General features: G+C 57.4%; 4 protein-coding genes across 5 annotated transcripts; 3 read left to right on the forward strand and 1 right to left on the reverse strand.

Moving 5' to 3' along the window:
• The first annotated feature begins 389 nt into the window (after nt 1–389).
• Nucleotides 390–2,631, forward strand: RPL27 (ribosomal protein L27). The gene is made up of 5 exons (XM_054801951.1): nt 390–468; nt 592–674; nt 866–1,035; nt 1,683–1,793; nt 2,541–2,631. The coding sequence occupies exons 2-5, from the start codon at nt 594–596 to the stop codon at nt 2,587–2,589; spliced, it is 411 nt and encodes a 136-aa protein (XP_054657926.1). The 5' UTR covers nt 390–468; nt 592–593; the 3' UTR covers nt 2,590–2,631.
• A 787-nt stretch (nt 2,632–3,418) lies between these two features.
• On the forward strand, nt 3,419–6,746 carry IFI35 (interferon induced protein 35). Of its 2 annotated transcripts, none has more exons than XM_054801935.1 (9): nt 3,419–3,620; nt 3,715–3,810; nt 4,101–4,259; nt 4,597–4,707; nt 5,010–5,154; nt 5,372–5,505; nt 5,720–5,909; nt 6,188–6,294; nt 6,476–6,746. In XM_054801935.1, exons 1-9 carry the CDS (start codon nt 3,606–3,608, stop codon nt 6,665–6,667), a joined length of 1,149 nt encoding a protein of 382 aa, XP_054657910.1. In that variant the 5' UTR covers nt 3,419–3,605; the 3' UTR covers nt 6,668–6,746. The 2 variants fall into 2 exon arrangements, with proteins under 2 accessions (XP_054657910.1, XP_054657911.1); XM_054801936.1 differs by having other exon boundaries at nt 3,506–3,620; nt 3,754–3,810.
• Nucleotides 6,747–6,949: 203 nt separating this feature from the next.
• Nucleotides 6,950–13,818, forward strand: LOC129195450 (uncharacterized). Its single transcript, XM_054801498.1, has 6 exons — nt 6,950–6,976; nt 7,178–7,357; nt 7,558–7,661; nt 8,655–11,567; nt 11,903–12,111; nt 12,597–13,818. The coding sequence occupies exons 2-6, from the start codon at nt 7,180–7,182 to the stop codon at nt 12,664–12,666; spliced, it is 3,474 nt and encodes a 1,157-aa protein (XP_054657473.1). The 5' UTR covers nt 6,950–6,976; nt 7,178–7,179; the 3' UTR covers nt 12,667–13,818.
• On the reverse strand, nt 13,662–23,333 carry VAT1 (vesicle amine transport 1). The gene is made up of 6 exons (XM_054801499.1): nt 22,961–23,333; nt 21,140–21,347; nt 20,616–20,786; nt 20,441–20,530; nt 19,259–19,500; nt 13,662–18,074 (listed from the first exon to the last, which is right to left on the reverse strand). Exons 1-6 carry the CDS (start codon nt 23,291–23,293, stop codon nt 17,973–17,975), a joined length of 1,146 nt encoding a protein of 381 aa, XP_054657474.1. The 5' UTR covers nt 23,294–23,333; the 3' UTR covers nt 13,662–17,972.
• Between the last annotated feature and the right edge of the window lie 2,530 nt (nt 23,334–25,863).

A 25,863-nucleotide genomic window follows, 5' to 3' on the forward strand; every position in this document is an offset into this window, starting at 1 on the left:
TGGAATCAGGGAGGGGGATGTCCAGGCCGGGGGGAAGGGGGGAGCATGTCCGGGATGGGGGTGGGGGGGAAGAGAATGGCCGGGATCGGGGGGAGGCCGGGATTCGGGGGTGGCTGGAATCGGGGAGGGGGATGTCCAGGATCGAGGGGAGGGGGGAGAGTGGCCGTGGGGGGGAATGTCCAGGATCGAGGGATGGGGGGGGATGTCAGGGATCGGGATGTGTGTGTGTGGGGAATGCCCGGGATCGGGGGTGTGGGGGAATGTCCGGGATCGGGGCCCGCCGGGATGGAGGGGGCGGACACCCGGTCCCGCCGCCTGTTGCCCGGCAACCGTGGCGTTCCCCCTGCGCATGCGCGACCTGTTCCAGGAGGACGAAGCGGAGGTGACGCAAGTGACACGAGGTGAAAGGTCGGGAGCGCGGCAGCCGCTTCCTTTTCCGGTCTGGCCGCCATCGCCGCGGGAGTCTCGGTGAGTTCGGGGCCGGCAGCGGGATCCGGCGGGATCCGCCGCCATCCGCGGGAGCGGCGGGCCGGGGCCGCTCGTGGGGCTGGCTGTGAGCCCGGCTGTGACTGCCGCGTGCTGTCTCCGCAGAGATGGGCAAGTTTATGAAGCCGGGGAAGGTGGTGCTGGTGCTGGCCGGCCGCTACTCGGGGCGCAAGGCCGTCATCGTGAAGGTGAGTGCGGGGCCGGCGGGGCCGTTCCGGCGGGGCCGTTCTGGCGCTGCTGACCCATGGACGGCCCCGGCCGCTTGCTCCCGGGCGGTGCTGCTGTTCTGGAGGCGTCCGTGCGAACGGGGTTCGCGATGGGGTTTGGCGGCGGCTGGTCCTCCGCGGTGCCATCGCCGGCTGCGGTCGGTGTGTTTCAGAACATCGACGATGGCACCTCCGACCGGCCGTACAGCCACGCTTTGGTGGCGGGCATCGACCGCTACCCGCGGAAGGTGACTGCCGCCATGGGCAAGAAGAAGATCGCAAAGAGGTCCAAGATCAAGTCCTTTGTGAAAGTTTACAACTACAACCACCTGATGCCCACCCGGTGAGTGTGGCTACCAGAGTGTCACCAGCGGGGCTGAAGCCTGCTGCTGGCGGGGCCAATCAAGTCTCATCTGCTTCCAGTGGTCCTAGTTCTCCTGTGTTCTCTAGCGAGCGCTGGGAGTCACTGAGATTCTTAATTATGGGGCTGAACGAATGTGGGGCATATGCTGTGCAAAAACAGGGACTGGGGAGGGGGTGTGAAGCTGAGAAGAAGTATTGGTGAACTTCTGAAATAAGGCAGCTGGCTCTTATTTCAGCCATACTCGCTTTCCTCTTGATCATGGGGTGTCAGCAGAGGAGCCTTTGAAACAATCATGAGGGTCTGGGGAGCTGGCAGAGCTGTTGTGGCCCAGTGACGTTTCTTCCCGTCCCCTCGGAGCTCCCGCTGGCGCAGGCTGCCAAACACACCGCGCTGGATAGAGCTGTTTGTCTCTTGTGAAGCATGTAGCTGTTTCCTTTATAGGCTGAATTAAACGTCTGTGGACGCTGTACTGGTTTGGCACTTTCCTGAACTGAGAAGGCTCTAAGAGCTGTAGTCCCTTAACCTGGCACTACTATGTGCCTTTGACCGGTTCGGGCTGCCCGCTGTGTTTTCACCCTTGTGCCAAGTGCCGTGACCGTTTCCAACCTCGCTGCTCTCTTGCCCAGGTATTCTGTCGACATTCCGCTGGACAAAACAGTGGTCAATAAGGATGTGTTCAGGGACCCCGCTCTAAAACGCAAAGCGAGACGTGAAGCCAAGGTGAAATTTGAGGAAAGGTGAGTTGGAAGCTCGTCTCTCCAGAGGTGTCGGCACCCATCACCGGAGCAAAGGCTTGGTGCGGTTGTGCCGCAGCCTGGGTGAGTCCCAGGTTGGACACTTCTGCCCCAACTTCCTTGAATATGTTTTTGGTTGAGTGCATTTCTCCTCGCCTTCTGTGTGCATTTATATAACTGTCTGTTGAGGGAGCGGGCGGGTTGAGATGTGGAACAGTTTGCCAACAGCCGTAGACTTGGGCTGACGTTTGTGACGATGCCGCAGCATCGTGCCGGCACAACCGGGGTCTTCTGGTGCCAGATGACGATCTCTTGGCATCACGCTGCCCATTCACCCGCTGTCTGTCAAGGGGCTTAGAGGGACAGGGTAGCGCTGACGCTTTTTCAGGATCGTTCTGGGTTAACGGTCCTTCTTTTCAGTCTTCTCTTCAGAAACTCCTTCAGTGGAAGGAGCTGTGCAGCCTCAGCGGGGCGCAGGGCGTCTTGCGGGCAGCCTGGGGTGCTGGCTGTTTTAAATCACTTTGCCCATGGCAGGAGGTTGGTTGGGGGCATCTCCTGGTGGCTGCCTTCCACGTGAGGTGTCGCGCGGGACTGCCGCGCGCTGCTCTTGTCCGTTGGAGTGGAAACTGCTGTGGTGTGGGTGTCCTTCATGACAGAATCTGGAAGCTGACATGGACAGCTCGGGTGTGGGTCCTGCTGTTGCCTGCTGGCATGGAGCGTTCTCTCACCTTTGTGTTCCTTCTTTTTCAGATACAAGACGGGCAAGAATAAGTGGTTCTTCCAGAAGCTGCGATTCTAAAGGTGTAACAAGATCACATCAATAAACATTTATTAAAGCCCATTTTGTTTTGTTGTATTAAAAAAAAAAAAAACAAGCGCTGTGAGGTCTTTTTCTCTGTGGTGTGGAGATTCCTGCTCTGTGCAGAGCTGGGAAAGCCATCGCAGTGCAGGCGAGCTGCAGAGCATCTGTGGAGCGTCGTGGGGCCTGAATGGTGGGTGAACGTGCCATCCCTGAGGGATGGTCCTTGGGCACCTCCTGGGGAGTGGAGGCTGCTTGTTCCCCTTCCTGCCCGATGGAAATGTCTCGTTCCCGAAATGGTGGTAATCCCTGCGAGAACAGGGGTGGGAGAGGGGAGATGAGTGGGTAGTTCAGGGTGTCTGCGTCTTGTCTGTTCTCTGCCTGAGAAACTGATGCATAGGGCGGCTTGTGCAGTGACTTACCTGTGGGTGTTAAATTTTTGGTTACCTTCGCAAGCGTTCTTTTGTTGTCTTTGTCCTGCAAGTGACAGCCTTCCATCTGCCTGGGGGGCAGCGGGTGGCTGAGGGCGTCTCATCAAGGTTTAGGGCGTCCCATCAAAGGTGGGTGCGCGGGGCAGGAGGGGAAGGGCTGTTACAGCAGTTTACCGGCCGGGATGGGGGGTGCTTTGGCAAAGTGAGTTCCACGGGGGAGAGAGGGCACGGGTGAACGCGGCGGGGGGGGAGGCGGCAGCAGGGAATGAGTGGAAAGCTCCGGTTTTCGGGTCAGCGCTGCCCGTGGGCTGTCTCGGCCGGGGTTGCCCGGGCCCGGGTTCCTGTCGCCGCCCCGGGGCTGCCGGCTGCTGCGCTCGGGGCGGGGCCGGGCCGTGGAAGCGAAAGCGAAAGCGAAGGGCGGGAGGAGGTGCCGGGGGCCACCGCAGCGGGTCCCAGCCGGTAGCACGGCCCCCGTGCTCAGCACGGCCCCGGTGCTCGGCCCGGCCGGGCAGGGCTCGGCTCCCCTCGCTGCCGCCGCGGGACCGGGGGCTCCGGCGGGGCCTGACCTCCGCCACCGCCGCCGAGATGGATTCGGAGGAGGTGAGCGGCTCAGCCCCCGGGGACCTGCGGGACGGGACGGCCCGGGGAGGGAAGGGGGTGGCGGGGCGCGGCTGAGGACCCCTCCTGCCTTTAGGACTCCTTCATCAAGCTGCCTTTGCCCGAGGGCCTGCAGCACGGCTTCCCGGAGGTGACCCCCGAGCAAGTCCGGCAGGAGATCGAGCATTGCAAGGTGCGTCCTGCTGCGTCCCTGAGAGGAGGATCGGGTGGGATCCGACCTGCCCCGGGACCCTTCCCGGCCGGCCCAGGCTGTGAGCTTGAGTTTATTATTTTTTCTTGGACTATGAGCCAGGAATGGCAGATGGGGAATCCCACGGTTACGAGAGCCTGTACAGGGGTCCGGGCTCCGCATGGGGAGCAGCTCGTTTCCTTCCTGAACGAGCAGTGGGTGCTGGGGCTGGACAGCCAGTGGGGGTGGCACGATGTCTGCAGGGTCTCGCTGTCTGATGGTCCCTCTCACAGGAGCTTTGTAGTACTCTGGAGCAAGACCACGTGAAGCTACAAATGGCCAAAGAAGCTGTAGAGCAAAAGACACAAGAGCTGAGGAAAGAGAGAGAACTTCTTCACAAAAATCTTGAGCAACAAATGTCTTTAAACAGAGACGAAGACGTATCCTGCCAGGTTGGTGGTCGGAGGAGTTGTCTTGGGCTTGGAAAGGTGGCAGCGGGTGGTGGGGCTGCGTCGCTTGGCTCTGAGATCACTTTGCTCCGGACACGGTGGAGGTTTCACGGGATGTTGCATCAGGCTGGTGCCGAGAAGTGAGCTAGTGCCACGGCAGTGGAGCAAGGGCTGTAATCCAACACGAGGAGCCAGGGCAGGGCTGCAGGCAGTCAAGAGCAGAAAAGCGGAGTGGATGCAGCCGTGTCCAGAATAGTGCTGTGCTTAAAACAGAGACAGTGCTGCAGCCCCTCACGTCCCGGCGGTTCCCTTACTGGCCCCTTACTTTCTTTCCTTCCAGGTTGGCTTTTTTTTAGCAAAGGAGAATGACAGACTGAACCAGGAGAAGCAAGTGCTGAAGAAGAAACTGGAAGAAGCAAGGAAGAGGATGGTCTGGGAGGATCCGGCGATGGTAACAGTGTGTGCGGGCACTTGGGTCTGCTGGCGAGGGGCGCGAGCCTGGCTGGAGGCACTGCTGGGCACTGTGTGACGACTGGCACAGCTCCTGCTAGTGGGTGGCTCCTCTGCCAGAGCCAGAAGCTCCAGCAGTGGCTTTGGGACTCCAGGCACAGACAGACCCTAGGAGAGAGTCTGCTGAGGCTCTCCAGCTGTTTATTTTGAGCCATAAGCTTGTTTCTAGCCTGTGGATTGGCAGGGACAGGCCCTGGGTGGGGTCCAGTCTCCTCCAGGTGCTGTCTGTGTACTCAAACCTAGATGCTGCCTGCCTTGCCAGAAAAGAAGATGGTGTTTAAGGGACTTGTGACAACCAAGGAGGACAGGAACAAGCTGATGCTCACTCCACTGATCCGCTATCCTCTGCTGGGGGGCTCAGCTCTCATCACCTTTGAGAAGGCAGAGGGTAAGAGCCAGAAGAGCACTGCCACAGCTTGGCTGATCGGCTTTGGGGCCTGCCCTACATCCCCTCCCTGGGCCAGGGCTCGGAGCTCTGTCCCCTCTGCCGGCATTGTGCAGGGTTATGCCCCCTCCCCAAAGCGTTAGCTGCCCTGTGCCCTGTCCTGTGGGGCGCTGGGAGCAGGCAGTCGATCCCTTGTGCTGGGGGCTCTCCCTGCTTGCAGTGGCCCAGAGGATCATAGAGGCGAAGGAGCACATGGTGGAGCTGAGCTGCGGGGAGGAGATGGAGGAACTAGACCGGTGCAGAATGCGAGTCCAGGCAGCGCCGGTGGATATACTGCTGCCGTCTGACCTGGAGGTAGGTCCTGAGGGCGCGCTGCTCGCCACACCTCAGAGAACCACAGAGCTGCCCTGGACACGGACCAGCTTTGCTGTGCCTGGCTCCATCACTCCCCGAGCTTGCCTCTGCCTGGAGGCTGGTCCCAGCCCAGCTCATTAGTGCCGCAGCTCTGCGCTGCTGCCCCGAGCTCTGGGGCCGTGCCGTGGCACTGACCGGTCTGTGCCACCCGCAGATCAGGCTGGCTCAGAGCAGCAGGAGTATCCTCGTGTCTGACCTGCCCAGCCTGGGCATCCCCGAGGAGATGCTGCTGGACAAGCTGGAGCTCTTCTTCAGCAAGACAAAGAATGGGGGTGGTGAGGTGGAGAGCAGGGAGTTCCTGGATGACTCTGGCCAGGTGATGCTGACCTTCGCACAGGACGGAGGTGCGTGGGGTGTGCTGAGCTCAGGCTGCTTGCAAGGGGGGAGCAGCCCAGCTGGTTCTGGGGGGGCACAGGTGGTCTCCTCAAAGCGGATGGAGCTCTGTCTGTGGGGAACTGGGAAGGCAGAGTGAGCCCAGGCTGTCCTGTCTCCCCCGAGACTGTGCTGGTGCAGGTGAGCTGGGGCTGGGCAGTACCAGCCTTGGCGTCTGTGCCGGGGCCGTAACCTTCCCTGGAGCTCCGCAGGGGCCTGGGCGGCTCAGGGCTGTCATCTCCATCTGCAGTGGCAGAGCCGCTAATTGAGAAAGGATACATCCAGGTGCTTCTTGGGAAAGGAAAATACACAATCAAAATATCACCTTGCATGACTGGACACATCACTAACCTGCAGGTAAGGGCACAAACCATGGGCCAAGCACCACAAGCCATCACGGGTGGGAGCTCCTGAACACCCGCTCCCCGCACCGCCATGCAGCCCGCACCGCATGCTCCACCCTGCTCAGCAAGTGCCCCGAGGGGACCCCTTCCCTGCGGCACGGGGCCCGCTGCCGCTCACCCCCTGCTCTGCACAGTTCCAGCCCTCACGCTGCCCCAGGACCGTCCTCCTCTCGGGGATCCCAGACGTGCTGGGTGAGGAGCCCATGAGGGACACCCTGGAGATCCACTTCCAGAAGGCCAGCCGCGGCGGGGGAGAAGTGGACGCCATCGCCTACGTCCCGGCGGGACGACAGGGGGTGGCCATTTTTGTGGAGGACACGAGCTAGCCGTGGCCGGCCCTGTTAGCCCGATGTAGCGTGGCCACCGGCCCCGCACACACAGCGGGAATTAAAGCCTCTGCCGGGAGCACTGTGTCTGTCGTGCTGGGGACTGGACGGGGATGGGCCCTGCGTGCAAGAGCCGTGGGCAAGGCTGGGCCCTTCCGGGGCACGGATGCGGCGGGGGGGGGGGGGGGGGGAGGCCGACGGGCCTTGAGGGCACCGGGGCCGGGCCGGGGGCGGTGCCGACCGAGGCGGGGCTGCCCTGGTTTCGCTTTCGTTTCCCGGCAGCGGCGGCGGGGCCGGAGCGGGGCGCAGGTAGCGGGGCCGGCCGGTCCGGTCCGCAGTGCCCCGGGACTGCGGGGGTGGGACGGGGCGGGAGAGGGCCCGGCGCGGAGAAGGGGCCCGGGCCAGGGCCCAGCCCCGCGGGGGGTGGGGGGGAGCTGCCGCCGGGGCTCCCTGGCGCCGCGGCCCGGCCCGGCGGTGTGGGGCCCGGCTGCCCGCGGCCTCTCTGCGCAGGCATGGCGGGCCGCACGGTGCGGGTGGGGGGCCTCCCCGCCGACCTGCCTCCCGACAGGGTGGCCGACAAGCTGACCATTCACTTCCTGCGCTCCCGCAACGGCGGCGGGGAGATCGCGGACGTCCAGGTGCTGCCCGGGCCCCAGGCCTGCGCCCTCATCACCTTCGAGGCGCTGGAAGGTAACGGCCCTGGAGACCCGCCGAGGGCCCGCTTCCCCCTGCGGCCCGGCCCGTGGGCTCTGCCCGTGCCCCAGCACCCAGCCCCGTCCCCCCCTGCCCTCCTGCCCCGTGTCCCTGCGTGCTCAGGGCACGGACGGGGCTCCCGCTTCCCCGGCACCGGGCTGGGCTGATGCGGGCGGCCGCTGGCTTTTCCCACCCAGTGGCCCAGAGGATCTTGAAGGTGAAGAATCACGTGTTGTTGATCGGAGGGAAGAAATACCCGCTGGAAGTGACGGCGCACGTTGTGGAGCTGAGCCCCGACGAGGTAGCAAGGAGCAGGCAGCTCCTGCCGACGTGTCCGCAACACCCCCAGACCTGCTCTGTGCCTGGCAGACGCTCGGGAAGGGAGACCTCACTCTGTCCTTTGATCTTAGTTAGAGTTAAAGCAAATCCATTTTTATTCATATTCAAATGAGGAATTTTTTTTTTTCCTGTGCTAATAACACGAGGACAGCCAGGCAGGCTGTGCACGCGGTTGTTTGGTATTTGTGCCTGTCAAAGCAAAGAAGAATAGTCAGAGTGGAGGGAAGGGGCACTTTTCCCCAGCCCATCTGGTGACACACAGGGGATTCTGTTAATGCCTCTGCCGTGTCATTAGCTGGACACCATGTCATTAGCTGGACACGCACAGTGTATTTTTCCTCTCTCCTTCTCAGGAGAGCTTAGAAGACAGATGTGCTGGTGTCTAGGAGGCACTGGAGGGTTCTTGCCTCTTCCTCCAGTTTCAAAAGAGTATGACAGTAGCCATGTCTCATGTTTTCATGTCAGAGCACTGAAAACAAGGGCATGGGAGTTTTAGCCTGGCGTTGCAGACCTTTCTGCAAGCCTGTGGTGCCCGACTGCTTGAAAATCTGCAGCTGAAGCTCTAGGAGCACAAGAGAGGAACTGCATTTCAGATGCAGAATGGATGATGGTTTTCTTGGTTTTGGGCTGTTTGCAGAGCTCCCAGTGTGTAGAAGTGGGGCCACATCTCTGTGCGATTTGTCCCTTGCATTCCTTGTTTGCAGAAAGCTTTTGACTGTGGGTACAAGGTCCAAGAATTGCTCGGGCTGGCGGGGTCTTTCAGTCCTGCCTGTGTTATCTTCCCATCTAATTTGAAAGCGTGATGCTGAGAGAGAGAGGTGGTGGATCATGTCATCCCTTCTGTCATAATAATGTGGGGCTGTGGGAAGTGTCAGGTGCATTTGCCTCCCCCTGTGCCTTAGAGGGGGATTATTTTGGGTCCTTGCTCTCTCACTCCCTTGCTGTCTACTTGCAGATCTTCATACGTGCTTGCATGATAGTTGACTACGGCAAGCTTCCTGCTGGCAAATCCCTCCTGAGGAACTTGCATAAAGGCTACAGCAACGTGCAGTTCAACTTCGACTCCAAGAACACACACTGCATAGTCAAGGGACCATTCACCGAGCTGCAGGCCTTCAGCAGAGACCTGCTGGGCAGCCTGAACCTCAAGAGCCAAGCCCTTGGAGAGATCCTCCTGCCAGGTTCCAGCCATGTGGCCAAAGAGACCGGAGTGCGTGATCACCAGCAAGTGCCTGACTCTGCTGAGTCAGCACGAGAGACAGCAAAGCTGCCGAATTGGGATCAGGTGTGTGAAAAGGCAGCTCAAGTCCCAACACCTCGGGGCCCAGTGGATGGGGAAGGTGTGGAGCAGCTGGAGGACTTTTCCCTTGTGATGGACTCTGACATTTACTTGTACATGCAGAGGTTCTGTGCTGCAGAGTACCAAGGTGTGCTACGCCAGCATCATGTGGATGTGGTGGATGTTAGCAGCGATGGCATCGCCATACTGTACCTCCAACCATCTGCAGGTATGTCTGGCAATATGGACACCTTGTGGCAGGCCCGTCTGGCCCTGCAGCGGCTTTACCAGCAGCTGGAGGTGAGCTTGCGCAAGGAGAAGATCGCCAAGGGAGGACTGGATATGGACAGCCAGGCGCTCAGGGTTCTGACACGTGAGCTGCAGAAACTGTATCCCCAGTTGCTCTGCCACGAGGATGAGAAGCAGCTTTATCTTATTGGAAACCTTGTTGATGTCTCCCAGGCCAAGCAGTACCTTCAAGATTCCAGCACCAGAAGAGGTGCCGCACACACGGTTGGCATGGTCAGCAGCTCCCTGCCCTCACGTCCAGCAACCTCCCACACCACAGAGGCTGCGCTGCACAAGCCCAAAGCGCCTGCGGACACCTCAACCTCAGGGCTCAGCCCAGGCAGGTTGGAGCTGAAAAGTGAGCTCAAGCTAGCTGCCAACTTTGGCGCTCTGAAAGCTGACAGGTCTCAGGCCAGCCGGGGCCTCCCGCTGAATCAGGACTCTCCGCCGGTGGGACAGGCGCAGCTTTCTGGAAAGCACTTACCAGAGACAGATGCTCTAGGTCCAAGTGACCCAACAGCACAAGCCCAGCAGTACCAGCCTCATGTTTCTACCACAGATGCGGTTTTGGGGTCAGCAGCAGATTCTCAGCAGAAGGACTCCAAAGAACGGGACCATGTGAAAGAAGGTGCCAAGCTGACAAGGCACAAGGCTCTGTCTCCCTTGGAGGGCAAAGAAAACAGCGCTTGGCAGCATCCTGGGGACTCTAAAGGCTTGGGTCCCATCAAGCACCACCCCCTCGCTAGCACGTCTACTGCCCTTGACGTGACAAGGACCTCTTCTGCTTTAGACTCTAAACCCTCTGAATCCAGGCTTCTGCTGCGACGTTCCAACAGCTTCTCGCTGCCAAGGCCAAAGGAAAGCGACAAGCCCCAAGACACCGGCAGGGCAGGCAGTGGAGGCAGTACGGTGAGGGAAGAGATGAGCCTGGACTCTCTGCAGTGGTCCTACCTGAAAGACGTTTGCCGCTTTGCTATCGATGAACTGTGCAGGGATGGAGGCGTGCAGATCTCGGAGCATCATACTGGGGACGGCACTGTGCTGACGCTACAGGCAGCGGACAGGAGCAAGCTTCTCCAGGCTAAATGGAAGGTGGAAGCTCTTGTGCAGAAGTGTCCTGACCTCGTGTGTCAGAGTATGAGCTACTCGGAGCTCGCTGTAGATGGTCCGGATGACAGTGCCCTGAGTGAACTGTGCAGCCTCTTGCGAGGAAACTCCCTCCAGGTTGGAGTCAGCAAAGACAAGTACAAGCTGTATCTTGTCTGCCCCAAGGAGATGCTGCCAGGAGTGACTGAGGCCTTCCGCATGTTTTCTTCCAGGAGGCTCCGTGCCCTGAAGTCTTCATCCTTGTCCCCAGGACCAGAGAGTACAGGGCACTCGAGCGTCATACAGCCGAGCAGAAGCCAGGACGCGGTGCCAGGGGCAGCCCTTCCCAGCAGTCTGGAATCCCTACAGATGGGCTTGCAGCACCTCAACATCAGTGATAAAGCAGATCACGCAGATGTGCTCAGGGCTGTACGGCTGCCAGAGGCTGAGGACAAGAGGTCCCCCACTCCTTGGAGGTTCCAGCAGGCACGAGGGCAGGAGGAAGCCAACAACCATGTTGACGCTGGGGCTGGGCAAGGAGGTAGCAGCCTTCTCAGCCCTAGCATCGTGGATAAGCCAAGTCCTGCTGGTCTGAAGGAGTCCCAGGAACAGCCGAAGACAAAACTGTCTGTGGGGGAGCCTGACATTGCACGGCTAAAGCAGGTTTTGCCAGACAGATTCCAGTTTGCAAGAGACAAGAGCAGAGGAGGCAACCATGAAGCAATGGGGCAGCTGCGGTCAGCAGTTCCTGCAGCAGACGGTGCTCCTCACTCCCTGCCCACCTTGCTGTACAGGACGATGGCTGCTGAGCCACCTGAGGCTGCACCCCAACAGTCACCTGCAGCAGAGCCCAGGGGCCAGGAACAGGCCCTGCTCCCAACGGGCAGGAGCAACGGGCAGGAGGAGCCTGACCTCTCCTCACAGCAGACAAGAGGTCCCGGCCTTGGACAGGAAAGCGACAAGACCCCTCTGGGTTGGTGCGATGCTTGTCGGGGCTCAGGGGTGACGTGCCAGGCCCCCTGTGGTCACGCCTTGTGCAGGACATGTTTTGCAGCAGACAGTACGCAGCCAGCTTGCTGCAACTCCTCCTCAGTTGCCTTGAGCTGCAACATCTTCGGGACGTTCAAGATCTCCTCCCTGTCTCAGAGTCTGCCTGGCTACTATCGAGACCCAACGCTCCAGGTTGCGTACAACATCCCTGATGGCGTGCAAGGGGTAGGTACCCACCACGGGGGCTTCCCATCCCGCTGCAGGACATGTAATGGGGCCCGTCAGTGGGGCCAGGGGGACGTACGGCGGGGGGGAGCAGCTTCAGCCCCATGTCCCACATGCAGAGCAGCAGAGATATTGCCCTGTGGAAGGCCAAAAAGCTCCACACCAGGTTTGGGAGCAACTTGCTGCTTTTGAAGAGCGTGTGACCTCTGGTTTTGGTTCAAAGCGAGTAGCAGCCCATGGGGCCACAGTCGTGTCTCTATTTTCAAGCTGGACAGAATCTCAGAAGCCAGACAGCACTCAGGTTGTTGTTTAAAATGCCTTCTTCTTGTTCTAAGGTTGGTGACCCCCGCCCAGGACAGCCTTACAAAGGAGGGGATTTCTATGCCTTCCTGCCTGACAACAAGGAAGGGCGGAAGACAGCGATGCTGCTGAAGAAAGCCTTTGAGCATGGGCTGACATTCCAGATCAAGTCCTGCAATGGAGAGGAAAGAGTGACATGGGGCCTTATCCCACACAAAACCTCCTGGCATGGAGGCAAAGCCAGGTATGGCCCAGCTCATCCCAAATTTCCAGGCTTTTTTTTGTTTTGTTTTTTTTTAGCAATCATCGGAAGAGGAGAACCATGGGCTCCACTCAACAAATCCTGGCATGGGTGGCTCTTCCAGGCTCCCACAATGGCAGACTTGATGCTGCCCTTTGCTTTAGCTCACAGGGCAGCTGTGGTGTGGCAGCCCAGCCCTGGCACCCTCCAGCTGGAGCTAAAGCCCTTGCCCATCCCACAGCCCTAAATTCCCCATGGCTGAGAATTCTGGGGCCTGTTCACTTACAGCTTTCCTGGCTTTTCCCCTGGCAGCGCTCTGCAGCCAGCGCTGGGTGCAAGCTGTGCCTGCGGGCAGCAGCAGCTCCCCGGGAGCAGGACTTCCACCCTCAGTCCCTCTTGAAGGGATGGGACAAAAATAAACTGCTGCTCCCCTCAGTGGTTTTAGCACCATCAGCAGGATTTACACCGCTTCCCTCTCTGCCCCACAGCAACGGCTATCCAGATGCCCACTATCTCCGCGAGGTTTGCACAGTGCTGAAGAAACTGGGCATCGCCTGAGACTCCCTGCCTGAGCAGCCACAGCCGATGCCTTCGCTTCTCCTTCCTTTCCAGCTGACAAAACTGCAGCTTAGCACAGACAGCTCAGGAACAAGCAGGCGTTTGTCCAAGGAGCTCCCGTCCCACCACCCCCGAGGTAGCCAGAAAGCTGCACGTTAGGGACAGCAGCACGTTAGGGACAGCAGCACCTCCATCCCTGCAAGCCTCAGCACGGATCGGAGCTCCCCTGAAACTCCAGCTCCTCCTGGCTGTGTCCTCACCAGCCAGTTACGCAGCTTGTTTCAACACCAGCTCCAGGCTGAGCCTTGGCTTGGCTTTCAGCAGCCTCACCCAAACCTAGGCAGGAGCCTGTGCATAGTCCAGCCCCCATCTTCTGGAAGTCTCTTCCCCCTCCAGCTCAGCTGTCAATAATTTCAGCTGTTCCCTCAGACATTTCAGCCCTCCAGCAGACAGCCCTGAGCTCCAGCCCGTCCCCAGCACCTGCTCTGGGGCCAGCAGGCAACCTGCTGCTCCCTTGGGGTGAGCACTAACAGCTTTCAGCGCCCAGACAGCTGCCTCCCCTGAGAATACACAGGCATGGACAGTCTCGTAGTGGAGAAACACAAATAAACAAGATTTATTCCCACATTTTATTTTTTTTTAGTAGTGGTTCTTCAAGCCTTGTCTTGCCATCACCCCAGGTACCCATTTCAATCTCAACTGGCTACGGAGATACCCAGGCACAGGAAAGCGCAGAGGCCAGCTAAGGGCTTTGCAAACAAAAAAAAAAAATCACCATAGCTGCCCTCCAGAACAGGGCATTAGATGCAACACTCGAGACAACCATTAACAGTTGTCCCTGAGAGCAGAGGCATCTTCTCACCCTGGGAGAGGTAGAATTTATAAACTGAACGTGTCCACCCACCGACTGCCTGGAGAAGCGCTAAAAGTGCCCCAGAGGCTGAGCTGGGAGCAGAGGGTTCTACCAACAGAAGATTGAGCAGCATACCACTGAGGGTTTTGTTATGCTTTTAATTAACATTTGAAACACATAAGGCATATGGTAACATTAGACAGAGGAGCATTACACATTATAGTCATGTAAACAGCATTGGCACACTTGCTTTCTGTCCAACTTGGTTACACGCACAAAGCGAAATACATTTTTTTTTTTTAAACAACGATTTTCCATGTGTCTGTAGGATGAGTAGCACTCATATCACATATTTGCAAATCAACACGACTCAGACAGTACGGACCAGACCATATGTTGTAAGAGGCTCAGAGTCTAATGCATTTCACATCACGCTCGTGTACTACTTGCCAGTCAAGCTTTGCCATCACCAGGGCTTTGCACAACAGAGACGTCATTAGGCAGCAAGAGTGGTTTTTACACCTATGATAGCAGCTGTAAGTAGGCCAGGATCCTGCACCAATTAAAGTCTGAGGCCCACAATGCTTCTTACTTCTCCCTGGTCAATCGATTCTACAGATATCTGAAATAAAATATACAGCTGAACTTCCTCCTCCCCTCTCAAAGCACTCGGCCGGAGTCGTGCACAAACCGAGGCTGCTTCCCCTCCCGCCGTTAGCGTGCAACACAAGCGAGCTTAACAGAAACCAGAGTTGAAACATGACAAAAGCTGCCTGGTGATAGCAAAGGAGTTGCATTTAGTCCAAGACCAGCAGTACCAGTCTGGGACGGTGACTGCGGCAACGACAGAGGAGCGGCACTCGCACAGGCACCCCGGTGCTGAGCAGCCCCCCCCCCCCCTCGCCCCCGGCAGCGGGCAGGACCGGGGACGCCTCTCCTCTGCTCACAAACTCCTTACGCTTTCCACTTGGACTCCTCACGGAACAACCTTTGAGACAGACAATCAGGAAAATAAACATTAAATTGCACTTCTGAGAGCTGGAACGGCACACGCAATGTAAGCACAGGAACCTCCCATTCCCTCCATAGCACGACTTTGCCCTAAACAGTTAAGCAACATTGAGTGGAATGATTTTTATCCTAGGGTTTTTGTTTGTTTGTTTGTTTGTTTTTTTGCTTTGGTCCTTAGTATACAAACCTGCTGGTTAACTTTATTAAGACACTTGAAGTTGTTTTACATAGGTTCTATACTTACTGGCCAAAAAAAAAAAAAAAAAAAAAAGGTTTGTCCATTAAAAAAAAAAAAAAAAGGTTAAAAAACCCCAAACCAAACAAAAAACCAACCAACCACCTAGCGCAGAGCATTGATCAGCCAGGGGTGAAGAGCAAGGTTACATTTAATCTCGGTCTTTCTGTAGAAAACATTGTTGCTACGGAGGAACATAAAAAACAGTCAGTGCTAAACTCGAACAGATATTAACTGCTTAGCACTCGTGCCCTGATAAGGGCTTCAGGAATTTGTCGGTAGAAGATAGGCGAGCAGCAAACCGGGATCGTTTCCGTGCAGCCAAGGCTGGGGCAGCTGATAAAGCCTCACTGGAGGGACTGGCCGGAGCCAAAAAGCTGCCCTGGGGTTGGGGGGGGGGGGATGACACAAGGGCTCTGCAAGAGCTCTTCTGGACTGGGGAGCACGGAGCCACCAGGACGGCCCCGGAAAGGCTGTAACACACGGCGAGGGAGCGTCTCGTTCACGCCAAGTCAGGCTGCATCACCAGCGCTCACACAACAGAGCCAGCAAGAATCGCAACAGGTTTTTTTGGCAATACTTTGAAAGGAATGGAAAAGGCTCCAGTGACTTCCTAGTCCTTACAGGCATGTAGAAGAAGGCACCGAGATACTGTTTTCTGTGGCGTACCACAAGAGAGCGTGTCAGAGGTGTCCTACGGGAAGCTGCAAGACTCTCGCTTTCCTCCTTCACGCCGCATCGGGAGGGACAGACTGCGAGAGCCTTGCTACGCTGCCTAATCCAAGGCCATCCGAGTAAGGCACTGAGCGTGTGCTTAGCCGAGGGTAAAGCACGGAGAGGATGCGACTGCGAAACGCAATTTGATAGCTTTCCCCCCTTGCGAGGGTGCAGAACCTGAAGATGTGCAGGGTTGTATGCCGTTTGAGCACGCTGCTCTTTCATCGAGGTGAAGTCCAGTTTCTCGGAGGAACAGGTCCAGACTTCCCGTTTCAGCAATTGAGACAGTCCTTCTGTTGTCAGACCTGGTAAAGCAGCATTAGACACTGTTGGATTTCATCTAAATTAGCGTGATGGGGCAGGTTGAAAGGAGAAGCAGCAAGATTTTGGATTCAGAAAGGTTAAAAGTTGTGCTTGTGAGTATCATCAGACCATGTTTATGAAGTTCACGTATCAAGTGTGAGAGATGGACTGACAAGGATCCGTGACAGGGCTCCAGCCCTCCTCTGAGGTTGTGGGGAACGGGGCTGTTTTAATACTTCAAGTTAGCCAGGGCAAGTCCCCTAAGGCTATGCCTACGCATTTCTAAAAGGCAGCAGAACCAGGGACTGAGCCCAAGCACCCGAAACACAAGCTGCGCTGATAGGTAGGAGCCCCGCTGGAGGACAGAGCTGGAGAAGGAAGGAGCCCCGCTCCTCACCCGCACAGGAACCCCCACCCTGCACAGTGCTTGGCTGCTCTCGAGCGGCGAAGGGGCTTCGCACACGGGGCCCCTCGCCCAGCAGGCGCCTGCCCTCCTCGGGGTTCGGCCAAGCAGGACTCCTGGTAGCCGGGTTCTGCTCCTGGAGCCTGAGCTTTTCCACGATGGGCAGCTCTTCTCGGCGCCCTCGGGTTTACCTTTTCAAATCCAAAATGAAGCCTAAAAGCCCGCAGCACCTACTATCCACGAGAAAGCCTCAGAGCAAGCACAAACAGCACCACAGTCACTGAAAACAGGGTCCAGCAGGAAGAGGGGGCACCATCCAGGACATGAAGCGCTCGCAGAAGTAGGCTTGGGTCTCTGCACAGCGACGTTTCCAAATGCACGGGAGAAAGAAAAGAGGAAGAGAAACTGAGTTCTGGTCTGGGAGGAGCACCTCAGGCAGCTCCTAAACCCTCGGTGCTGGAAGAGCCCGAGGGTCCCCAGACTTGCAGTTTCAGGAGGAGAGTCAAGCCCTACTGCAGCACTGAACCACGAGGTGAGAGCTGGTTTGAGCGGATATCTAACGAGCTAGCTACAAGAGAACGAAAAGCACAATTGAAACTGCTCAAGATGCCCAGGCCAAGAGGCTTGACACAGAGCCGAGCAGTTTACCATCTACGCTGGTAGCTTGGCCATAACTTCGCTGAGTGGCGCGCCACGGAAAGAGCCAGCCCAGGCTTACAGGACTGGTTCTTGCTAGTCACTTCCCAAACTGCAACACCTCCCCAGCGCACAGGGCACGGCACAAAGCAAGCATTAACAGGGGCTTATTTTGTTCCCATCTTGCTGAAGTCCGATTCAACACTGCAGCCCTTAGAAATACAAACACGAGGGTGAAGTTTAGCCTTAACAATACCAACTTGGAGCCCAACATTAATAAAGCACAGAGCCAACATCAATTGTTCCAGTCATCTGAGACACAGTTGAGTCCTTATGGTCTCTAAAAAAATCAGACACAGTTTAGATCTCCCTGTACAGTTTGGAATCAGAAAATGGACAAGATCAAGTTACCTAATTGCAACTTTTCTTCTGTATTCAGACGCAGCCCAGCCTGTCAGGTTATTTGCTGACTGCAGAGAGAAGTGACTGCAAATTAAGTGCAACACGCCACAGACTCCAAAATGCCAGGACAGTTATTTACAAGGCAAAGACATCATCTGTTACTATCTGACCGGCGTTAAGAGGCCGAGGAAAGCAGAGGGGAAAGAGCTGGTTAGTGTAAACAGGGGAGTAGCCCGTGCTAGAAATATCCCGGGCCAGCCGTGCTTTTCCTCTGGCTGTTGTTGAGGAAGCATCTTAAGTTTGGCCCGTTCTCCTGCTTGAAGGAGCTTCGAGAAGGTGACAGCAGAAATGCTTCAGCAGGGCTCAGTTTCTGTGGAGATACTTGGCAGTTGCTACAGTATGTTACATCTTGCCTTTACAGTGACAGGCTATGCAGTTGTTAATCACCAACTGCCTGGAAGCGTCGGCTGCACTGCCAGAGAAAAATAAGGTTAGTTTGGAAATTCAGTAGAGAAACACGTGATTAGAAAAATGTAAGAAAACCAGGCTTCAAAACAAAGAGCTAGAGCAGGAGGAATAGCTGGCAAAGGGTCAGTCACAACGAGAGCATGCAAACCTCATCTGAACTTTAACCACGATGTTCTTGTACTGGTGAAGATGGAAGCTACCGATCTGTCCATTTCCAGGTCCCAAAGAGATCAGGGAGTTAAACCATGAATTCACAAATCTGCACACATCTCTTCTCCTTAGTTCTCTTCTTTTTTGGATTCTTCCTTGGGTGCTTCGGGAACCAGGATGACCTTTCCAACGTTCTTCTTCTCTTGCATCTGCCTCATGGCATCTGCCACCTGGAAGCAACAGGAATCTCGTGAGACCCACCACGCAGTGCAGTCATGCCGTTCCTGGGCCCCTTGGTCCACCCGGACTAGGCTGGGGACCACTCCCTGCAGTCCAAGCGAGTGCCAAGCATTTGGGAGCCTCCGCACAGACGCATTTTGGACAGAGCTGGGCAGCTGCCCCAGCCTGCCCATAGGAAACTGCCCTCAAGAATTCACACAGACCAACTGTAACACACACGAGGATGCTCTGCTACGCAAACCCTGGAAAAATGAAGTGCGTGTCACCACAGCTTCCTCTCCAAACAAGAGGGAGCACTGCAGAAACCCAGCCAACACCCAGAAGGACAATGCTTCCACCATCTACACAACCACGGGACAATACATGCATGGATTTTTATTATTATTTTTAAGCAAAACAGCACCTGGTTCAGGCCTGGAGTCAACAGAGTTTTCCTTAAGCATTTGCATCAAACTAGTTCTTGGGTGCTAACACCCACTGATCATTACCAAGCCCTTCGCTCCCCTGCGATAAGCCCTACCCCAGCAAAGGATTTCCAAGGGAATAACCAGGCTTTGCCTGGACACAGCGATGCAACATCACTGAGCGCGGCGCAGAGCTGCTGAAAAACCTGCCGCTCCCTTCCAACACCCTCATTCTGCTTCACTGCCTGGGCTCTTTTTCACTCGTGGAAGGGCAGCAGCAACCTTCCCAGCTGTCTGCTGAATTACAGGGTGCAGACTCAGGGCAGTCTCCAGTCTGATGCATAACCCAGCCCCTTCATGAGCTGCTGCTGCTGCTGCCGCCGCCCACGGAGCAGAGCTGAGCGTCTGCCCTATTCCCCAGGGACGCTGTCTGGCGTTGCCCAGCTCCGCACTGGAGCAGAGGAGCCCAGCCGCTTTACTCCCCCTTAATATCTTAAAAGGAAAAAAAGGCACCGAATGTCGGTTGTTAAACATTTCATAGAATCACAGAATTCTAGAATGGCTTGGGTTGGAAGGGACCTTAAAGATAATGTAGTTCTACCCCCCTCCCCCGCCATGGGCAGGGACGCCCTCCACTAGAGGAGGGTGCATTTTGCAATAGTTCAGCCCCCATGAACAAGGTGCTCACGCTGAACCAGAGCTCACTGTGCAGAAAACAATCGCCCGGTAATTTCTGTGTGCTGCCAGACTATATGTTAGCTCAGACTCACCTGATCAAAGGGCCATACGGAGTCTATTTTGGGCTTGATTTTGCCTTGGCTGTACAGGTTAACCAGCTTGGCTACAACACCTCCGACAAGCTCAACTTCTTCATCCATATATCCAAGGTGGTAGCCACACACAGCCTTGTTATGGTGTAGGAGCTGCAAGGCATTGATGCTGAACTGGTTCCACCAAGTTTTAGCCATAGCCATGAGGTTCTTCTTCTGCCCAGTGAGCAGGTTTGCTACCCCTAAAAAAGAAGACAAGCCACAGATGAGCTGGAATCGCCACAGCACAAGAGGCAGCGGGCATCCCATAGAACAGCTCGGACAATACGCAGGGTAACGGCCACTCACACCGTGAGGGAGGAGAGAGGTCAGAACTGGATCACATCAAGATCTGCCCAGTCGACCTTCAATGGAAACAGGTACCTGCCTCAGCCTCAAGATATGCAGAATTTGGATTACCGGCACCCGTATATTGCAAAAATAGAGAACGACAACTCTCTTAGGAGGGCGGCGGCAGCGCAGCTAGACCGGGGTGCTGGCAGAGGCAAGAGAGGGTTACAAGTCACATCCAGCCAGGCTGGCAGGACAGCGCTCCCCTGCTCCTACAGCCAGGCTTCTTCAGGGGAGCCACACGCTGCAACAGCTGGGACAACAGAAGCAGCACACTGGTGCAAGTGTCTGGAATCCCACTGAGGGTTGTGTGAGGGCTTTGTCTACAGGACAAAATCACAGTGTTTCGGGGTTGGGGAATGGAGAGATAAGTATTCAGTAGCCTCAAACCTCATCACCCACACATCCTCTAGAAGAAAAGCAAGGCTCTATTAGCACTGTGCATTAAGTCAGCCTGGACAAAGCAGCTGTGCCAGCATTCCTCCGTGAGGACATTCCAGCTTCCCCTGCAGGCGCTCTCGCCATGGGAGGCAAGAGCCCTGCAGCCTGTGACCAGAGCTCGTGGGACAAGGGACAAATCTCACACCCCTCAGTGCCTCACCCAGGTGAAGCATCCTAAAGCCCTCTGTGAAATAACGGAATTACAACACACACAGCAGTCAGCACCAGTGGTGTTCCCTCGTGGCTGTGCGTCCAGGCACGGAGCATTCACGTGCAGATCTGCACCCACCCTGCCATCACACGGTCCCTCCCACGCAGGAACTGGGATTCGGGCACGCTGCTCACACTCACCGTAAGTGATGAGTTTGCCCATTGGCTTCAACAGGTTAAATGCTTTGGATGTATCGGATCCTCCCAGGGGGTCCAGGACAATGTCAACACCTAGAAGGAATTGAAAGTAACTAGACATTTCTTGGCACTTCAAAGAAATGCAGGACAGTTGTAGAAGTCCTTCACTACATGGTACCTTTGGGAGAGATTTTCCGGACCTCCTCTGCATAATCCATCGTTCTGTAGTCAATGGGGTGAGCGACTCCACTCTCCTTGAGCGAATCATGCTTGGAGGCAGATGCTGTGCCAAAAATGGTGACATTTTCTACAGTCTTGCACAGCTGGATGGCAGCAGTTCCCACACCACCTGAAAATCAGCAGTGAGAAAGACTCAGAAGCAAACAGACCCAGCAGTCAGAAAAGGTTGCGAATAGGTAAATTATCCCTGCTTGTATCGATCGCACAGCGCCGGGACGACATGGAATAAAGGCTGTGCCTGGGGCAGGCTAACGCCCGTGACACACTGGGGGACACTGACCCAGCTGCTGGGAAATGGGTTCAGCGTTTGCCTGCGCCTGGGTCAGCATGAAGCCTGCATCTCTGGCAGGCGACGTTCTGTCAGTCCAGCCCCGTTCTGATCGTGTCCTCACCCGTGCCACCCACTCAGAAGCTGCGTGTTGAGGCCAAGAGGCTCAGCAAGGGCTGGCAAGAGCTATTTACCTGCAGCCATGTGGATGAGGACACTCTGGTTGGGCCTCAGGTTTCCAAAGTCAAACAGGATCATGTAGGCAGTGATGTAGTTGACAAGAAGAGCAGCCGCTTCCTCGAAGCTCATCCCCTCAGGCATCAGGAAAGTCTGACTGGCTGGCACGTTCACGACTTCTTGCCAGAGCCCCGACCTAGCCAGGACCATTACCTTATCGCCAACCTAAAACCAAACAGAGGACAAGGTGGTCTGAAACCAGCCCCAGGCTAGCAGAAGTCATCGCACCTTCGCTCTCCGTACACCAGAGCCAACAACGCGTGTTGTTTTCTGCGCAGAGGTCTGCAGCACCCCTGGGCTTGGCGAGGTGCCTGCAGCCTGCGCTCCACGTGTCGGGCAAACTGCATCACGGTGCGGCATCTCTCACCACGGACCTGGGCACGCGCCAGGAGTCTCGGAGGGACCGCAGGCGCCACGGGCTCTGGCTTGCACCGAGCGTGCTGCCCAGCTGCCCACACCAACAGACCCCCAAAAAGGTAAGAGGGACGGGGGCCATGTCCTGCCCCCCCTGCCCGAGCTGGGAGCAGGAATCTGAACACCGTGAAGTATTACTGCTGCCCCTTGCAAGAATCTTTCTGCCAACAGGCAGGAGGCTTGGGGCGATGCTTAACGATCAACCCTGGAAAACACTTGTCCAACCTTAGGAAAACCTCCCAGGTCTAAGCCTCAGGCCTGAAGTTTGAGGCATCCCCCAGAATCTGCTCTTATCCCACTGGGCAAGAAATATCTGCTCGCTGTGCAACGCGAAGGAGGCGGCAAAACACCGACCAGTCGTATCAGCAAGCAGACAAGAGGCAGAGCCAAGGGAGCGAGCCGAAAGGCTCCTCGGTGTGTGGGTTTGGCATTTACACTAGAATAAACCAAGATGTTTTCCTGGAGGGGATGGAATCATCTTTGATACATTAGTTTTTTTGGAGACGCTTTGTTTTGCTAGTTGTGCACCCACGAGTCGTCTTAAAGCACCGTAATTGCCCTTCGACTCAAAGGTCTAGGACACCCAGGGCCAACTGCTCTGTCCCCTGAGTTGCCAGAAATGCAGCAGCCGCAGGCTCGTGGGGCACAAATCCAGCACCAAGAGCCACTGACCTGCTCGTGCCCACACCCCACCACCCTCGATGGCTCTGGACAACTCTGCAGCGGCTGGAGCCGCTTCCTTCCATGTTTGCGTAGTTTAAGAGCTCAGTCACAAACACGTTCAGAAACAGCACAGTCATGCTTTAGCCCGACATCCTGCTAGCGCTCGCCACCACCGGGAAAATTTTGTACGTGCAAAAAATACACCTGGCACTGCCCAAGGAACACCACCGCTCCCAGCTCTTCCCTGCAGCTCCAGCCCCCAAAGACCCCCGGCGCTCGGGGTGCGATGCTCCTGCATCCCGGGGGGTTTCGGGGCGGGGGGCAGCCCGGGCAGCAGGAGGCTCGGGCAGGGCGTCCTGCCCACGCAGCCCACGCGGCCCCTTTGTCAAGGGGCTTTGTCTGCCGCCCGGCCGCCGCGGGAGCCTCTGCGGAGGGATCGTGACGGAGCTTCCCGAGCGGCTCCGGGCAGGGAGCGCGGCTCTGCGGGGCCCGACCGCCCCGACGGGGAACCCCGGCCCCGGCGAAGGGACGGTCACCGCCGCCTCCCACCGGTGGAACAGCCGGGCCGGGGCTGCCGGTACCGGAGCCGCCCCCCCCCCCCCCCGCCACCGGGGCCAGGCGGGGCCGCACCTGCTGAGCGGCGGGGCGGGGCCACCGCAGTGCGGCGGGGCCGAACCGGGCCGTCCCGGGCCGTCCCTCACCTGTCGGTCGCGGACGCCGTCGCCGAGGGCGCGGACGGTCCCAGCGCACTCCATGCCGGGGCAGACGGGCGGCGGCGGCAGCCGGTCGTACAGCCCCTGCCGCGCCATCAGGTCGGCGAAGTTAAGGCCGCAGGCGCGGACACGCACCGAGACCTCGCCGGGCCGCGGGCCGCCGCCGCGCCGCGCCTGCACCTTCACCTTGTCGTAGCCGCCGAAGCCCGTCAGCACCAGCGCCCGGTGCTCGGCCGCCTCCCCGCCGTCCGCCGGCGACTCGGGGCCGGGGGCCTGCTCGGGGGCGGCGGCGGCAGCGGCCGGGGCCGGCTCGGCGGACATGGCGAAGCGGAGCGGCGGGAGCGGCTGCGGGCGCGGGGCTGCGGCGGGCGGGGAAAAGCCGGGGCGCGGCCGGGGGTGGGGGGGGAGGCGGAACGGGGGGCGGGCCGGGCCAGCGCGGAGCGGCGGAGCGGCGGGCGGGGCGGTGTTGTCCCGGTCCGCCTCCCGGTCCTGGCCCGACGGGGGACCCCCTCCGCAGCCCGGTGTCCCGGGGGAGGCCTCGCCCGACGGTCCGAAGCCGATGCCGGGGGGAGAAGGGAGCAGAGCGGAGCTTTGCTCGTACACCCTCCGCCGGGGCGTGCGGAGCCGCAGCAGCCTGGGCGTTAATTAATTAAAGCTCCATTAGGCCGCAGCCCTCGGCATCTGCAGCTTTGCAGAGCCTGGTGTCCGCCTCTTCCTCCACACCACGGTTTTCTTCTTTTTTTTTTTTTTTTTTTTTCCCCCTCCCTAAATGATTCCTTTCAAGCAAACAAACTGCTTGCATCTTTTCTGGAGACACGTTTGAAATGGCTGTTTTGCTGGAGCGTCATCTCACTGAGTTACTTCTACAATTTATTGTGTGTAACTGATGTCACTTGCAGGGAGGTTTAATAAACATCTCTCTGCTCCTGGCCCTGAAATGGCTGCGTGTAGCAGAGATGAGGCACGGACTGGCTCACAGACAAGAGGGAGGAGTAGAGCTCTAGTCCTGTGACTAAAGACAAATAAATAAGGCAGGGCGCGCAGATGGATCCATGGATCCAGCCTCTCTTCCTGCTCGTGAAGCCTCTGCCAGCAGACAGCAGTCCTCTCCATGAATTCGCTACTTGGATCTGTGTCCGGCTCCCGTGTATCGCGCTCGCCATCCAGACTGCTGATTCAATGCAGTTTTGTGTGTGATAAGGGGCAGTCGGATCCACGCCTCACTTGTCCCCTGCCTGGTGAACATGTCCTCGTCCCTAATAACCCGCAGCCATTGCAGGGTGATTGCTCAAGCACAGAAGTCAAAGAACCCCTGAAAAAGACAAACGTCCATCCCCGAAAAGAAAGCAAAGACCACCTGCAAGATAATCGAAACATATATTGGGGAAGTTTCTGTCTGACTCCGGTGCTCCAGAATTCCCAAGCCAAGCAAAACCCGGCACGATGCCTGCTTTGGGCAGGGCACTCCCACCGCTGCTGACAGCATTTGATGTAAGGCTCCGGCTGGCCCGCGGATTAGCAAACCCCAGCGTTTCCAGGGGCTTTGTTTGCGAGAGCAGTCCTGCTCTTCACGCGAACGCAGTCCGCTGACCAAGGCCAGCAGGAGTTTTGCACGAATTCGGCCTTGTCCCGCAGGGTTGTGCTCCAGGCTGGGCTGGTCCCGGAGCCGTGTGAGCCGGGCGGGCTGGGGCCGCTCAGGAAGCGGAGCACAAAGGCAGGAAAGCAGCGTGGAGGGCAGGGGCCTGGAGCAGGCTGCACATCATCTGGCTCTGCTGTGTGGCATATTTATGGGTGTTTGGATGGCTGCAGCGGGAACACGGGGGAGGCTCATGTCCAGGTGCACGACAGGACCGCGGTCTGGCTTGGACAGTTACTTTACACCTTTGTTTGCTGTTGCTCAGCTCTGAGAAATACAGATGCGCCTTCCTGATGTCTGGGCGTCTCCTGTGCCCAAAATTAGGAAGAAACGGTCAAAGCACAATTTTCTGTCTCCTACTGCTCTTCCTAAGAGCTTTCCTAGCGTTTGTCCTTTCAGTGATTTATTTTCAGTTGTCGGGGTTCTCGTGGTGGATGAAACACACCGGCCAGGAGCGAGCCCCTACAGACACCTGAGATAAGGGGATGACTCCCAAAGGCTCCGAGAATGGTAGATGAAGGCAGCGGGATTTGGGAGTCAGACTCCTCTTCTGCTAGACTGCTCCAGCCGTACGCAGCTCTAAAGCAGATTAGATAGAGGTATTTTTGCGGAGCAGCAGGTCTGTTGATTGGGCAGGCTGCTCTTGCTGCCTTTGTCTCTTTTGTGCTCCTGAGTCAATCTTTCCTTATCAGCTCAGTTTCGTAGCATTTTCCCTGTAAATCTTACTGTACCCAGTTCAGTTTGTGCTCTGCCGTGGCAGTTTTCCGACTGTATTTAAGCTGCAGATTTAAGAGGGACAGTTCTGGCTGGTCGCTCTGGAGTGTCGGTGCGGGTGAAGTGCTGCCGTTGGCGGGGAGCTGATGGGGAGGTGCCGGTGCACGTGCTCCGGCCGGGTTTTCGCAGCTGGCACGCTCTGAGCTTGCAGATCCGCGGTCCCCAGCACGGCACGGCAGCTGGCTGCTGCTCACCGGGGATGGGACGCTGGTGTGGGCCAGCACGGGGAAGCGTTAGCCAGAGAAAACAACAAGTTTTCCCAGTGGAATTGGTGCTTGCTCCACCCCGTTTTTCAGCCGGCTCTCCAAACGTGGGCTTTTGCTGCACAGGAGCACGCAGCCGAGGCGCCGGGGCCTTCTGAATGGCACTGACTTGTGATTTACAGCCAGATATAGGCACAGGCCACTGAGGAAACCGTTCCCATTATCTCTCTCCCAGACGCTCGGCTTTCCAATAGCCCTGATCTCAGCCTCAGCTCCCT

Source organism: Grus americana, chromosome 22, assembly GCF_028858705.1.
Source record: "Grus americana isolate bGruAme1 chromosome 22, bGruAme1.mat, whole genome shotgun sequence".
Taxonomy (NCBI): domain Eukaryota; kingdom Metazoa; phylum Chordata; class Aves; order Gruiformes; family Gruidae; genus Grus; species Grus americana.

Excerpts from the sequence above, each read along its gene's own strand:
- RPL27 (XM_054801951.1), top strand. The coding sequence starts at position 594 with ATGGGCAAGTTTATGAAGCCGGGGAAGGTGGTGCTGGTGCTGGCCGGC. Across the intron at positions 675-865 it reads GCAAGGCCGTCATCGTGAAG|AACATCGACGATGGCACCTC; the intron begins GTGAGTGCGGGG and ends GGTGTGTTTCAG. Across the intron at positions 1,794-2,540 it reads AAGGTGAAATTTGAGGAAAG|ATACAAGACGGGCAAGAATA; the intron begins GTGAGTTGGAAG and ends CTTCTTTTTCAG.
- IFI35 (XM_054801935.1), top strand. Across the intron at positions 4,260-4,596 it reads ACGAAGACGTATCCTGCCAG|GTTGGCTTTTTTTTAGCAAA; the intron begins GTTGGTGGTCGG and ends CTTTCCTTCCAG. Across the intron at positions 5,506-5,719 it reads TGCTGCCGTCTGACCTGGAG|ATCAGGCTGGCTCAGAGCAG; the intron begins GTAGGTCCTGAG and ends TGCCACCCGCAG.
- LOC129195450 (XM_054801498.1), top strand. The coding sequence starts at position 7,180 with ATGGCGGGCCGCACGGTGCGGGTGGGGGGCCTCCCCGCCGACCTGCCT. Across the intron at positions 7,358-7,557 it reads CACCTTCGAGGCGCTGGAAG|TGGCCCAGAGGATCTTGAAG; the intron begins GTAACGGCCCTG and ends TTTCCCACCCAG. Across the intron at positions 12,112-12,596 it reads TGGCATGGAGGCAAAGCCAG|CAACGGCTATCCAGATGCCC; the intron begins GTATGGCCCAGC and ends TCTGCCCCACAG.
- VAT1 (XM_054801499.1), bottom strand. The coding sequence starts at position 23,293 with ATGTCCGCCGAGCCGGCCCCGGCCGCTGCCGCCGCCGCCCCCGAGCAG. Across the intron at positions 20,531-20,615 it reads CCGGAAAATCTCTCCCAAAG|GTGTTGACATTGTCCTGGAC; the intron begins GTACCATGTAGT and ends AATTCCTTCTAG. Across the intron at positions 19,501-20,440 it reads GGGCAAACTCATCACTTACG|GGGTAGCAAACCTGCTCACT; the intron begins GTGAGTGTGAGC and ends CTTCTTTTTTAG.